The sequence below is a fragment of the Leucoraja erinacea genome, chromosome 6 (assembly GCF_028641065.1).
Source record: "Leucoraja erinacea ecotype New England chromosome 6, Leri_hhj_1, whole genome shotgun sequence".
NCBI classification, from domain to species: domain Eukaryota; kingdom Metazoa; phylum Chordata; class Chondrichthyes; order Rajiformes; family Rajidae; genus Leucoraja; species Leucoraja erinaceus.
In genome coordinates this window covers 47,362,686-47,377,470 of record NC_073382.1, presented here as the reverse complement: position 1 = coordinate 47,377,470, position 14,785 = coordinate 47,362,686, and the positions used below count along the sequence as shown (strand labels likewise).

Sequence of the window (14,785 nt, the reverse complement as noted above, 5' to 3'; positions counted from 1 at the left end):
GAGAATTGTGCTGCGTTGCCAATCTGTCCCTGGTGTGAAGGCAAGAATTTAACTATTAAAATATATATTAAAAATTATAATTTGCTTGTTTAGAAACTTCCTTTGAATAAATCTACTGTGGAGACTTGACATTATTTGTTAGTTTCTTAGACTAGGTTGGCTTTGTTGAGCATGTTAAACCTAATTCCCCTTCTTAGTGCATCTACATTTTAGAGGTTTTGCTGAAAATGTACATAGTTGCTGGAGTGAAAATTTAACATGTAAAATACCAATAACTGCTCAGAAATATAAAGGGAATTGATAGGGCTTTTAAACACGCTAGGAGAATTAGGAACCAGAGGACATAAGTTTAAGGTTCAATATAAAGGACAACATTTTCACTGAGTATATGGAATTAGCTGCCTGAGGAGGTGGTTGAGGCAGGTACAATTGAAAAGGTTAACTGCTTTTAAATATATAAAAGATACATAGTGGAATACTTGACTAGGTTGTAGCTTGTATTCCAAGAGAAAAAGACAAGCCCAGGCTTGTCTCGGGTTGATGTATATTGAGACAATGACTGATGCCTTTGAAATGTCTTGCCCTGAATGTATCATCTGATAAGAGACAGATGCCTTTGAAATGTCTTGTCCTGGAAGTGCCAACTTAAAAGATGCCTTTGAAATGTGTTTATTAATTGATAAGAGACAAGTTCAGACTCGTCCTATGGTGATGTGTATTGGCTGCATCTCGTGACCATGATTAACATCTTTGGAATGTGACTAAGTGACACACAGAATAAAACACCGTGCAAATCTTTGTTCATTGAAGTGGTGGCACGGGGAAGTCAAGTGTCCGTTGCTTACTTGACTGGTGTATCCCCGTCATTTCCGCTGGCTGATGATCAGTAAAGCTTGAGTTGGTTTACCGTACGTTTTTGTGAGTTGTCTGTTTTTAAAGTAATGAACCGTATCACAATAACAACACGTAAAAGACGCTTGGACCGGGTACATGGATAGGAAAGGTTTAAAGAGGTATGGACCAATACAGGCAGCTTGAATGGGGCACCTTGGACAAGTTGGGCCAAAGGTTTTATTTCCATGTTGTATGACTAATAATATGGTGCAATTGTATTTTTTACGAAGAGAGAGAAACAATTCTTGAACAGAAATGTTATCTGTCCAGAAGGAAACAAAGATATCTGCTGCGCAACGATAGCTAGAATCTTTCATCTTTACTTCCATTTTCAGCATTTGCAATATTTTGTTTTATGCAAGGAGTATGTCAAAGAGCTGGCACATGCTTCCTCCATTAGGTTACACAAAAAAGCTGGAGAAACTCAGCGGGTTTCGTGTTAAATTACGTGTTAAACACTGCTTCCTCCATTAGTTGGCTGATTAGGTCTATTCAGGTAATTGCATTAGAATGCTAACAATATTCGTTCATATGTTATATGAGCAGAATTATGCCATTTGACCTAGCAAGTTTACTCCACCATTCAATCATGGATGATCTATCTATCCCTCTAGACCCATTCTCATGCCTTCTCCCCATATTCGTACTTATCAAGAATCTTTGAATCGCCGCATTAATTGACTTGGTTACCACACCCTTGTGTGGCAATAAATTCCACAGATTCGGCAATCTTGTTTAGTTGAATAAATTAACAGTTTTGCAGCAAGTTTGGCATAAGAATCGGTGGACAAAATGGCAGCAAAATATTGTAGGATTCTAAATCATATGTTGCTCCCTTCCAACATGAATGATTGGATAAAATATTTTATAATGAAGAGGACTATCCCAGTGGGCTACAGGACCCAGTATCTTTTAGTACAGGTATTCATTTCTGGCGATACTCAATTGGTTTAGGTTTCTACTTATCAGCAACTCTACCGCTCTGCCACCATGACGGTGATTTAAAATCGTGTAAATGTCAGGAAATAAAGAAAATATATTATTCTGTGGAAGAGGGCAGACTGGAAAAATAGAGAGAGGTTTCCATCGTAGAAAATTAATGCAGATAGTTATTTATACGTGTATTTGACCGAATTGATTGATTGAAAGATGCAGCATGTAAACAGTCCCTTCGGCTCACTGAGTCCAAGCCAACCATTGATGACCTGTTCACACCAGTTCTACATTATCTTGCTTTCGTATCCACCCTCTACACACTAGGGGCAATTTACAGAGGGCAATTAACCTACAAACCCACATGTCTTTGGAATGTGGGAGAAACCCAGAGCACCCAGAGAAATCCTACACAGTCACAGAGAGAACCTGCAAAATCCACTCAAGTAGCTCCCGAGGTTGGGATCGAACTGAGGTCTCTGGCGCTGTGAGGCAACAGTTCTACCCACTGCCTACACTGAACAGTGACGACTGTAATCTGTTAGAAATGTGATCATTTTTAATGAGTAATTAGCTCTTCATCCTTTACTCAATGCTGATACTTTTTTTTGTGAATTTTGACTTGGTATTTATTATAACGTCAAATATATTAAATTACTCTATGGCTTTGGCTGGTTATGGTAGCATGCAAGAATGAGAAATGTTGTAATTTGGACGACCATTTGCAAACATGAACTTGCACTTCCTGAGGAATGTGTGGTACTGTTATCACTGCATCCTGACCTAATGCAATAGGCCTGTAAGAAGAGCAGCAGCAAACATCTCTCAGGAAGTTCAGGACTACTATGTTCACATGTGGCCATCCAGGTTCAAAAGTTCTTGAGTTCAGAGGTGTAGTGTCAAATTCCTACTATTAAGACCTGGGTGAAATTTAGCTGTCCGTTGCGCCGTAAAATTGCAACTGCAGAGAATTGTGGACGCAGCCCAGACCATCACACAAACCAACCCTTCCATTGACTTAATCTACACTTCAAGCTGCCTCGGCAAGGCCACCAGCATAATCAAGGATGAGCCTCTTTCACCCGGGTCACTTCCTCTTCTCCCCTCTCCTATCAGGCAAGAGGTACAGATGTGTGAAATTGAACACCTCCAGATTTGGGGACAGTTTCATTCCAGCTGTTATCAGGCAACTGAACCATCAGGAGCAGTCCTGAGCTAATTTCTATCTCTGGAGACACTCGGACTATCTTTAATTGGACTTTACTGGACTTTATCTTGCACTAAAGGTTTTTCCCTATATCATCTATCTACACTGTGGAAATCTCGATTGTAATCATGTATAATCTTTCCACTGACTGGTTAGCACACAACAAAAGCTTTTCACTGTACCTTGGTACATGTGACAGTAAACTAAAATAAAACGTATTAATTCTTCTGCAAAATATTTAACCACCTTTATCCTAGCCTGAAAATGGTTAAATATTTAGCACAAGATGTCATATCTTTTATGGGTAAACATAAAGCTGGCAGACAGTCATGTACCAATAATTGTGTGATACCAGACCAGCGAGTGATTTTTTATTTTTTATTTATTTTTTCTCTTTCATCTACGCGGTTTCAGTATCCTAAATCAATTTGAGCTAATCTGCCCACTTTATTGTTATAATGTGAACTCCTTCATTCCGAATTTGAAAACATGTCATGGAAAGAGATCTGGCGAGATGTTGTCCCACTCTTGGTGCTTGATAATTTTTTAAGGATAATCAATTAGGTTAGCAAAAATAGGGTTACCATGTGAATGGAGAAATTTGCCATTGCAGTATTACATGTACTCAATATTGCCAGCTTCATTTCATAGCAAAGGGTGAAATTGAGACAAATATGATTCAAAATTAAATCAGCTGTAGTTTTGCAGGGTACTTTCATAAAATTATGTTTGGGGAAAATAGAGCAGTAAAGTGGCACAGCAGTAGGGATGTTGCCTAACCAGGTTCGATCCTGTGCCAGAGACCCAGGTTCGATCCTGATTATGGGTACTGTCTATACGGAGTTTGTACGTTCTCGCTGTGGCAGTAGGATGTTTCTCCAGGTGCTCTGGTTTTTTTTCCCCCACTCTCGAAATACATGCAGGTTTGTAGGTGAATTGGCTTTGGTAAAAATCAGTAAATTGTCCCTAGTGTGTAGGATAGCATTAGTGTATGAGGTGTTTGCTGGTCGCTGCGGACCCAGTGGGCCAAAGGATCTATTTCTGCGCTCTATCTCTGAAGTCTAAAGCAAAGTAAATTGTAGCTTTCGGATTGGATAACATGACTTTTAATAAAGTTTCTTTTAACTTCTTGCCAACAAACCCCTTTCTGCAATAATTTTTTTTCTAATTTTTTTTTTGTATAGGAAAGATGAAAAAGACTACGCATTAAAACAAATAGAGGGTACTGGAATTTCTATGTCTGCTTGCAGAGAAATAGCAGTAAGTAAACACTAGTTTTTATCTTCTAAATGGAAAGCTGTGGCAGAATATTATGTCATCTGGCTGAGGGTAAATATTCCTTGTAAAGTTAATGATATTTCTATCAAATATCAGGATTAAAATGAAAGTTTTATATGAAGTATGGGTCTGTAAATTTGCACTGCCAGAAATTGTCCTGGAGACAAACGAGTAATTACTCCCTAGACCACATCAGCAGCTTATTAATATAGAATGCATGTTGGACATAGAATTTCCTGATAATTAATGAATGTTTATGAAGAGAGTATTTAGTGTTGTTCCTAGACTTCTATTGTGAGCAGGGGTATAGGAGTACTGTTTGGAACTGTCCTGATAACACATTGCTACCACATAGTGAAAGATGAAGGGCAGTTCCAGAAAATGTCAAATTGGGTTATTCATTAATTTCTGTAAAAGTAGGTATGAACAGTTGCAGGTTCTAATCTCTATCCGTGATCATGAACTGGGTTAGTGTAGGAAGGAATTGCAGACAAAATATGTAGGAAGGAACTGTAGATGCTGGTTCACACCAAAGATAGACACACAAAGCTGGAGTAACTCGGTGGGCCAGGCAGCATCTCTAGAGTAAAGGGATGGGTGACATTTCAGGTCAGCACCCTTCTTCAGACTCAAAACTTCATGCATCCTGTTTCTCCAGAGATGCTGCCTGACCCACTGCATTGCTCCAGCACTTTGTGTCCATCTTGGGTTAAAGTAAGGATGGGTGTCTGACTTTTCATTTCTGTCAGCACTCGAGTTTATTTTAACCTGCTCCAGTTTGATCTTTACACTGATTCCACAATTTTGACAGCAACTTTATCCAAAAGTATTTCCTGCGATTATGCAATTTCTAAGTACAAATTAGCTTGGCAGCAGCATGAAAGGCAAGTTCAACTAGTCTTTTTTGCATGCTATTCCAGAATCTTTCATAAATATAATGACACACAAAATTTAGCTTTTTGCAAGAACATTTGAGCTCAATCGACATTCTAGATACCCACTTATTCTGGTTGTTGATGGATTGCTGCATTGGATGACAAATTGAGCTGAGGATCCCCCTAATTCCTCAAGATATCATCAGACATAGCTTTGCACTATTTGCATATGAGCACTGAAAAAATGAAATGTGAGATGAACTTGGTGGGTCGGGCGGCATCTGTGGGGGGAATGGACAGATGACGTTTCAGGTCAGGACCCTTCTTCAGACTTTCTTGTGTCTCCATGAATATGAGCTGTTGTTTTCCCAGTTCACCATCAGTTATTTATCTCTCAAGTTCATAAAAAATGTTGTATCTGGTCATCCTCTGGTGTTGCTATTTGTGCAAACTGTTTCATACAGTTAGAAAGCTATTTTTTGTGAAATTTACTGACACATTTCACTTCACTTTAATATTTGCATTCTTGTAGTGTGCTGGGACATCCTACGGTTGTGAAAACTCTTTAAAATTCCAAAGCTTATATTCTCATTCAAAGTAATTGAATTTATGTCATGTACTTTGATTTGTTTTTGAGTGATGTTGGATCAGGTTGTCTTATAGGATGACTTTCCTATAATTTGTGCTTGAAATGTACACCACTTGCTATCTAATACGGAAGGAAGCAGTCTGAAGAAGGGTTTCGGCCCGAAACGTCGCCTATTTTCTTCGCTCCATAGATGTTGCTGCACCCGCTGAGTTTCTCCAGCAATTTTGTGTACCTGCTATCAAATAATGTCATTTAATACGTTACTGGCTTGATTCGATCCAAGTGCATTGATAAATCTTCTATGTTTTACATCTATCTTTTTTTTGGACTGAGATGGAGATGGCCTTGTTTGCTCCATGCCCTGTTAGTTTAGTTTATAGATACAGTGCGGATACAGGAATTTGGCCCACCAAGTCCGCGCCAACCAGAGATCCTCGCACACTAACACTATCCTACACACGAGACAATTTACAATTTTACCAAGCCAATTAATTTACAAATGTACGCCTTTTGAGTGTGAGAGGAAACCGGAGATTGCTGAAAAAACCCATACAGGTCACGGGTAGAAGTTACAAACTCCATACAGACAGCACCCGTCGGGATCGAATCCTGGTCTCTGGCGATGTAAGGCAGCAACTCTACCGCTGCTATTAAAGGACTTAACAGAGAAATGTCACCTATATTTCTTTTTCCACGATTATCATGTGGGACATAATGGGAGATTGAAAAATTAAATAAGTATAAGCGCCAGCTGTAGACACAAGGAACAGCAGATGCGCTTTTACAAAGAAAAGGACACAAAGTACTGGAGTAACTAAGCAGGTCAGGCAGCATCTCTGGAGAACATGGATAGGTGACGTTCGGGTTCGGACCCTTCTGCAGACACTTTTTAGGCACGGAAGGAGAACTTGCAAGAAGCGGTGGATTAAAAAGATCACAAAACGCAAGAGTAACTCAGTGGGTCAGGCAGCATCTCTGATACTGTTCTTTAAATCCAGCAAAAATGTATCTCTTCAAGCTTTTAAGATAATGAATGTTGCCTTGTCATTTACGTCATGATTTCTTCCTTGATCGCAATACTTCATTATTAATATTCCATAATTCAGTTAATAATTTTGTTCAACCTTCTTAACTGTGCTCCTGCCAACTAATCCATAACCTAACTTACAACGTTTAATAATGTACATTTGTAAAACATTTGATATGACAGAATAATTTCCCTCCTGGGATAAATAAAGTTTTATCGTATCGTGTATGAAAAATGCCTTATAACATTATGTCAACAGATTCATTCTGTAGCAATTGAGGCCATCTTTTTGGTCTCCTTCCCATTCTCTATTGTTTTCATCCTAATTCATCCTCGGCTGCACCAACCATCCAATCCTTGTCATTTATAACTCTCATTGTTGTAATCTCCACAAATTAGAGTTTAGAGATACAGCATGGAAATCGGCCCTTCGGCCCACCAAGTCCATGCCAACCATCGATTACCCGTGCACACTAATTCTATGTTATACCACTTTCTCATCTACTCCCTACACACTTCACAGAAGCAAATTAACCTACAAACCCACACGACTTTGGGATGTGGGAGGAAACCAGAGCACCCAAAGGAAACCATGCGGTCACAGGGAGAACTAGCAAACTCCACACAAACAGTGGCCAAAGCCAGGATCGAACCCGGGTCTCTGGTGTTTGTGAAGCAGCAACCCTACCCGCTGCGCCATTGCTAACCCTACATACTTATTCTCTGCAATCCAGTTGCTGATCATCTAATGTTTTTATCTTGTATCACAATCCTCAACGCCATACAACCATTCCCCACGGCATTACTGGGCGGCTCAGTGGTGCATTGCTAGAGTTGCCAGTTGCAGCTCTAGACACCTGGGTTTGATCCTCACTATGGGTGCTGTCTGCACGGAGTTTGTACGTTCTCCCTGTGACTGCACAGGTTTTCTCTGGATGCTCCAGTTTCCTCCTACACTCCAAAGATGTACAGGTTTGTAAGTTAAAATTGTCCCTAGTGTGTAGGATAATGCTAGTGTACGGGGTGACTGCTGTTAGTCGCGGACTCGGTGGGCCGAAGGGCCTGTTTCCACGCTATATCTCAGCTCAGTGGGACAGGCAGCATCTCTGGAGAGAAGGAATAGGTGATGTTTCGCGTCAAGACCCTTCTAGCGTTATGTTTGGTAGTGTTCACAGAAATATCATTGTACCAGGCACTCTTATCCCTCATGACACCCCCTCAATATGCTACAAGCTTTCTGATGAATGTGGCACTATAGAATGTGGATGAACCATTTTGCTTGATCTTGATATACCTTTTGCCATTGTTGACTACCAATAATGAAGCTTGAACCATGCATAAATGGAAATATAAATATAAGTAATTGTTTTGAACAAATAAGTTGTAATTCATGTAGCACCTCAATGTGCTCTAGTGCATATTAAAGCAGTTTGTTGTCAGTTCACTACTTTTGAGGAGGATTCATTGTTTAATAAGTAGTAATAATAGAGTGAATGTGGAGATAGTGGGAGAGTCTAGGACCAGAGGCCATAGCCTCAGAATAAAAGGACGTATCTTTAGAAAGGAGATGAGTAATTTCTTTAGTCAGGTGGTGATGAATCTCTGGAATTCATTGACACACATGGTGTGTGGAGGCTGTCAATGGATATTTTTACAGGTGTCGGGGTTAGATCAGCCATGATTGAATGATGGAGTAGACATGAGGGGCAGAATGGTCTAATTCTGCTCCTATAACTTGTGAAATAATGCATTGTAGCCTGCCATAGCAACGACCCACCAGCAGTTTTGCTGATATACATTGGAGGATGGGTCACTGGGACAATTCCTATACCTTGTTAAATCATACCATAAATCTATTTGCATCTTAACAGCAGAGAAGTCGTCGATTTGATGCCTTTTGAAAAACATGGTACTTCACAAAATGCAGAGCCACTTGGAATTGAGAGAAGGATCAAAAGGCAGATGCACCAAAATTGGTCACAAAGTGAGCAGAGGCAGGTCCCAAGAAGTCCAGGGCACACTGAATGCCTGAGTACCTTTAGTTCCGAATGGAAACAGCAGATCATCTCGTGGTTTCACCGCTAAGGGCTGTTTTAATTTTTTTTTTAATGTCTGATTCTGTGGGGTTAGACTGTGAGGTAAGAAAGGGGAAAGATAGAAAGATTGTTTGAATAGGGTAGTTCACAACCTTAAGTGATTAAATGCCCAGTTGGTATGTAGGAAATATAGCAACAAATAAAACAAAGTGCTGGAAAACCTTGGGTCAGGCCACATATGGAGAGGGAAACAGAACTCCTATCTATGTGGGCAGACAAGATTGTTATTTTTTTCTTTGCTGACACTGCACAATTTCAGGGCTCGAAATTAGCGGTTGCCCAGGTGCCAATGGCCATTTATAGTCCCGCCAGGCTACCTAAAAGCCATGCCAATTTGCCTGGCTTGGCAAGCAACCTAGCGTTTAATTCTGTGCAGGCCCCCTCTCTATCTCTCACTCTCTGTCAATCTCCGTCTCCGACCGCTCTCGGCTCTCCGCTCGGCGCTAGGCCTCTGGCTCGGCGCTAGGCTCTCGGGTCTCTGCTCGGCTCTCGGGTTTCCACTCGGCTCTCGGCGCCAGCACATTATCGGCCGTGGTTGTGCGCCCCTGCACATGCGCACTGCCACGGCAACTGGTCGGCGTTGGCCACGTTCTCCCTCCCTTTGCATTGTGGGAGTTCTGGCCGCCATTGCTGTCTGGTCGCTGCCTCACTGCGACCGCAGAAAAACAACGCAGAATCACTCCCTGGAGTTGGAGTAACTCCCTGGAGCTGGAGTAACTAAAGGGGAAATCTTTAAAAAACCGAGATGAGAAGAAGAGACTTTTCTCACGCGAGGGTAGTTGAGGGCCAGTTCATCTTGCTTCTAGGTTTCCTGGTCCTCCAAAAATAATGGAAATGGAATTTAAACTGGTGGACCCACCACCACGAAACTCCAAACTCTGAAAAATAACAGCCAATTGCATTTTATCTGTTTATTTATTGTGTATATATATGGTCTATAGTATATAGACACACTGAACTTTTATCTCCTGTTCTGTATTATGTTTACATATTCTGTTGTGCTGCAGCAAGCAAGAATTTCATTGTCCTATCTGGGACACATGACAATAAAACTCTCTTGACTTGACTTGGACTTAAGCAAAAATTTTCTCTGGTTTTAGTGTTTTTAGTTTAATATAAAGATACAGCGTGGAAACCGAGTCCACGCCGACCACCAATCACCCGTACTCTAGTTCTATCCCACACATCAGCGACGTAAGTTAAGAGTCAAGAGTGTTTTATTCTCTCACGTCCCAGTTAGAGCAATGAAATCCTTACTTGCAGCAGCACAACAGAATATGTAAACATAGTACTCTGTAAATAATGTTATAAACGAGAAAACAAAACTCCATACAGGCAGCACCCATATTCAGGATCAATTCCGGGTCTCTCGCAATTTTAGGCAGCAACTTTATGGTCAATCTACTGCTCCAATAGCCTTGAACTGAATTAAAACATACAGAAGCTGTAAAGGGGGACATAGCGACATAGAGATTTAAGACTGAAAATGGATAGTTTCTTTTTTTTTAGTAACCACCAAGTTATGTATAATTTTTTGTGTGTTGGAAAATAAAATATAGTGGCATAGCTGGTGGACTTGCTGCCTCACACGCCAGAGATCTGTGTTCGATCCTGTTCTCGGGCACTGTCTGTGTTGAATTTGCACATTCTCCCTGCAAGCATGGGGGTTTCCTACCACATCCCAAAGACGCACTGGCTTTGTAGGTTAACCTGTCTGTAAAATTGCCCCTAATGTGCAGGGAGTGGGTGAGGAAAATGGGATAACAGAACTTGCGTGAATGGGTAGACAAAAATGCTGGAGAAACTCGGCAGGTGAGGCAGCATCTATGGAGCGAAGGAAATAGTGATGTTTCGGGCTGAGACCTTTCTTCAGACTGATGTGAGGGTGCGAGGGGGGGCGGGAAGAAGAAAGGAAGAGGCGGAGACAGTGGGCTGAGGGAGAGCTGGGAAGTGGAGGAGAAAGCAAGGACTACCTGATATTGGAGGTCAATGTTCATACCGCTGGGGTGTAAACTGCCCAATAGGTGACGTTTCGGGTCGAGACACTTCTTCAGACAGATGTCGGGAGGGGTGGGGTAGTGGGAAAAAGAAAGGAAGAGGCGGAGACAGTAGACTGTGGGAGAGCTGGGAATGGGAATGGGAGGAGAAGGAGGGAGAAAGCACAGACTACCTGAAATTGGAGAAGCCAATGTTTGTACTGCTGGGGTGTAAACTACCCAAGCAAAATCCTCCAATTTGCAAGTGGGCCTCACTCTGGCCCTGGAGGAGGCCCAGGACCAGAAAGGTCGGATTCGGAATGGGAGGGGGAGTTGGAAGTGCTGAGCCACCGGGAGATCAGGTTGGTTATTGCGAACTGAGTGGAGGTGTTGTGCGAAGCGATCGCCAAGCCTGCGCTTGGTCTCACCGAGGTTGATCATACACTGAATAACCATATTTTTGTTTGGAAGTGGAAAGAGATAATAGAAATTGCATTCATTGCAACGTGTAAAAAGAGATGAGATACTGTATTGTAATTTTGCTGCATGTATTTGTGGTATATATCATCTTGATTGGTGAATATGTTTAGTTTGCGACTTTATTTGAAGCAAAAATAATATGTGAATGCTTCATTGACCATAATTCTGGTAACTATGTACTTCGTCCGAGCACATTATCGCACACGTCATGCAAGCCATCTTAAATGACCACCTAAACTGTCATTTGGCAACCTAAAAAGCTACCGAGGTTGCCCGGCTGGCAACAGGGAAAGAAAGTTAAGCGAGAGCCCTGAATCTGCTCCATTTTTTCCAGCGGTTTGTTTCTACCTCATATTTCTTGTATTCGTAGTATTTTGCCTTTGTATGAATGTACCAGCTATTTGTACATGGTATAATCCCCAAAACTGTAATGTGGTAATAGATAAATAATGATGTTGGTTGAGGGTTAATTATTGCCCTATGAAAATTATAATGGCATCGTACTTAAGGAAGGAATAGACTGAGGTCTCCAGTTTGAAGGTTTTCTTCCCATTTGAGGGATCTGGACTTTGCAGGCTGAGCTAGCGTTTAATTACCCATACCTCCCCATAGGGCGGCACAGTGTGCAGCGGTAGAGTTGCTGCGTTAAAGCGCCAGAGACCCGGGTCCAATTAACCAGAGGCAAATTAACTTACAAACCCGTATGTCTTTGGTATGTGGGAGGTAACCGGAGCACCCGGAGAAAACATACACGGTCACAGCGAGAGAGTGCAAACTGCACGCAGATCACACCCGAGGTCAGGATCGGACCCGGGTCCATGGCGCTGTCAGGCAGCCATTCTATCAGCTGCATCACTGCCGCACTGTGAAGTTGATTATATGTGGGATGTTAATAAAAGAGCTAATCATATTTTTGAAAGTTATAAAATGTCTATGTCAATTATAACTAATGTTTTCCATTTTATTCTCTCACAGTTACTGCGGGAGTTGAAACATCCAAATGTCATTGCTCTTCAGAAAGTATTTTTGTCACATGCCGACAGGAAAGTGTGGCTTTTATTTGACTATGCTGAACATGACCTCTGGGTAAGGTCTACCTTCTTGGACTGAAATGTGCTTACTGTATATTGCATTATTCTATTGTTTTTGTTAATTTTACTTACTAATTTAACAATGCATTTTTGCAGTAGCAATCATTTACAAACAATGTCCCATGGATCTTTCAAAATTGATATCAAACTTAGAATCACAAGCTAAGCTAATGTACATGATTTGAGTAGCAGAAAAATTATCTGAATTATTAACTTGAATGACACAGCATGGAGCCAGCCCCTTTGGCCCATTGAGTCGGTGCTAACCATCGATCACCTGTTCACACTCTCTCATCCACTCCCTTAAACACAAGAGGCAATTTACAGAGGCCAATTAACCAACAAACCCGCAAGCCTTGGGATTGTGGGAGGAAACGGGAGCACCCGGAAGAAACTTGCACCGTCAGAAGGAGAATGTGTAAACTCCACATCGACAACACCCGAGGTCAGGTTCAAACCTGGGTCACTGGTGCTGTGAGGCAGCAGGTCTACCAGCTGCGCTAACTTTTGCATAATATTTTAGAATGTCGTGAATGGTAATTAATAAAGCATGAAAATAAAATTTGCTTAGCAAGACCCATCTTTTGCTTTTATCTTTCTTTGTTTTATCTGCCCATTAAGTTTATACTCTTATTATGAGTACAAATTGTGAATATTGTCACTGTAAGTAAAAAACAACTAAATTTCTACTATTTTTAATCAACAATGAGTTGCATAAGAATTTGTTTAATAAATGCTAGTCATAGTGTAGTCATAGGGTCAAATTGCATGTTAACAGGCCCTTCGGCCCAACTTGCCCATGCTGGCCATGATGTCCCAGCGACGCTAATCCCACTTGCCCGTGTTTGGGCAATATCGCTACATTTTCTTTCTCCCCATGTACCTGACCACACGTATTTTACATTTTGTTATAGTACCTGCCTCAACTACCACCTCTTGCAGCTCATTCCATACATCCACCAGCCTCTGTGTGGAAAGTTATGTCCCTCATAAGGTCATAAGGAATAGGAATAGAATTAGGCCATCCAACTCATCAAGTCTACTCCACCATTCAATCATGGCTGATTTATCTCTCCCTCCTAACCCTGTTCTGCCTTCTCCCCATAACCTTTGACATCTGTACTAATCAAAAATCTATTTGTCTCTGCTGTAGAAATATCCACTGACTTGGCCTCCACAACTTTCTGTGGCAAAGAATGCCGCAGATTCACCACCTTCTGATAAAATTAATTTCTCCTCGTCTTCCTAAAAGAACGTCCTTTAATTTTGATGCTATGACCTTTAGTCATAGAACCTCCCTCTAGTGTAAACATTTTCTCCACAGCCACTCTATCCAAGCCTTTCACTATTATGTATGTTTCAATGAGTTCCCCCCTCATTCTTCTAAACTTCAGTGAGTACAGGCCCAGTGCTGACAACGCTCATCATAGGTTAACCTACTCATTCCTGGGATCATTCTTGTACACCTCCTCTGGACCCTCTCCAGAACCAGCACATCCTTCCTCAGATATGGTGCCCAAAATTGCTCACAATATTCCAAATGCGGCCTTACCAACGCCTTATAGAGCCTCAACATTACATCCCTGTTTTTGTATGCAAGCTCTCTTGAAATAAATGCTAGCATTGAGTTTGTTTTCTTTACCTCCGATTCAACTTGCAGATTAACTTTTTGGGAAACCTGCACCAACTCTCCCAAGTTCCTTTGCACCTCTGATTTCTGGATTCTCACCCCATTTAGAAAATAGTCTACGCCTTTTATTCCTACTACCAAAATGCATGACACAACACTTTGCTACACTATATTCCATCTACCACTTCTCTGCCCACTCTCACAACTCAGATCCTTCTGCAGAGTCCCTGCTTTCTCTACGCTACCTGCCCCTCCACCTATTTTCGTATCATCCGCAAACTTTGCCACAAAGCCTTCAATCCCTTCGTCCAAATCATTAATATATAACGTGAAGAGTAGCGGCCCCAGCACCAACCCATGCAGAAGTCCACTAGTCACTAGTAGCCAACCAGAAAGAGCCCCCTTTATTGCCACTCTTTGTTTTCTGCCATCCAGCCAACCTGCTATCCATGCTAGTATCTGCCCTTTGATACCATGGGCTCTCATCTTCCTAAGCACCTAACGCGTAGCACCTTATCAAAGGCTTTCTGAACATCTACTGACTCTCCTTTGTCTGTCCTGCTGTTTACTTCTTCAACAAATTACAGCAAATTTGTCAAGCAAGGGCTCCGCTTCACAAAGCCATGTTGACGTCAGCCTATTTTATCGTGAATTTCTAAGTACTCCGTAACCTCATCTTTTATATTTATAATGGAATCTAAAATCTTAC

General features: G+C 41.4%; 1 protein-coding gene across 4 annotated transcripts in view; it reads left to right on the top strand.

The window, feature by feature from the left end:
- cdk8 (cyclin-dependent kinase 8) overlaps positions 1-14,785 on the top strand; it is a 90,809-nt gene that overhangs the window by 22,862 nt on the left and 53,162 nt on the right. For all 4 annotated transcript variants that reach the window (XM_055636916.1, XM_055636915.1, XM_055636914.1 and 1 more), the window contains exons 2-3: positions 4,219-4,294; positions 12,331-12,441. In XM_055636916.1, coding sequence (XP_055492891.1) covers positions 4,219-4,294; positions 12,331-12,441 — 187 coding nt within the window. The remainder of the gene's footprint in view (positions 1-4,218; positions 4,295-12,330; positions 12,442-14,785) is intronic.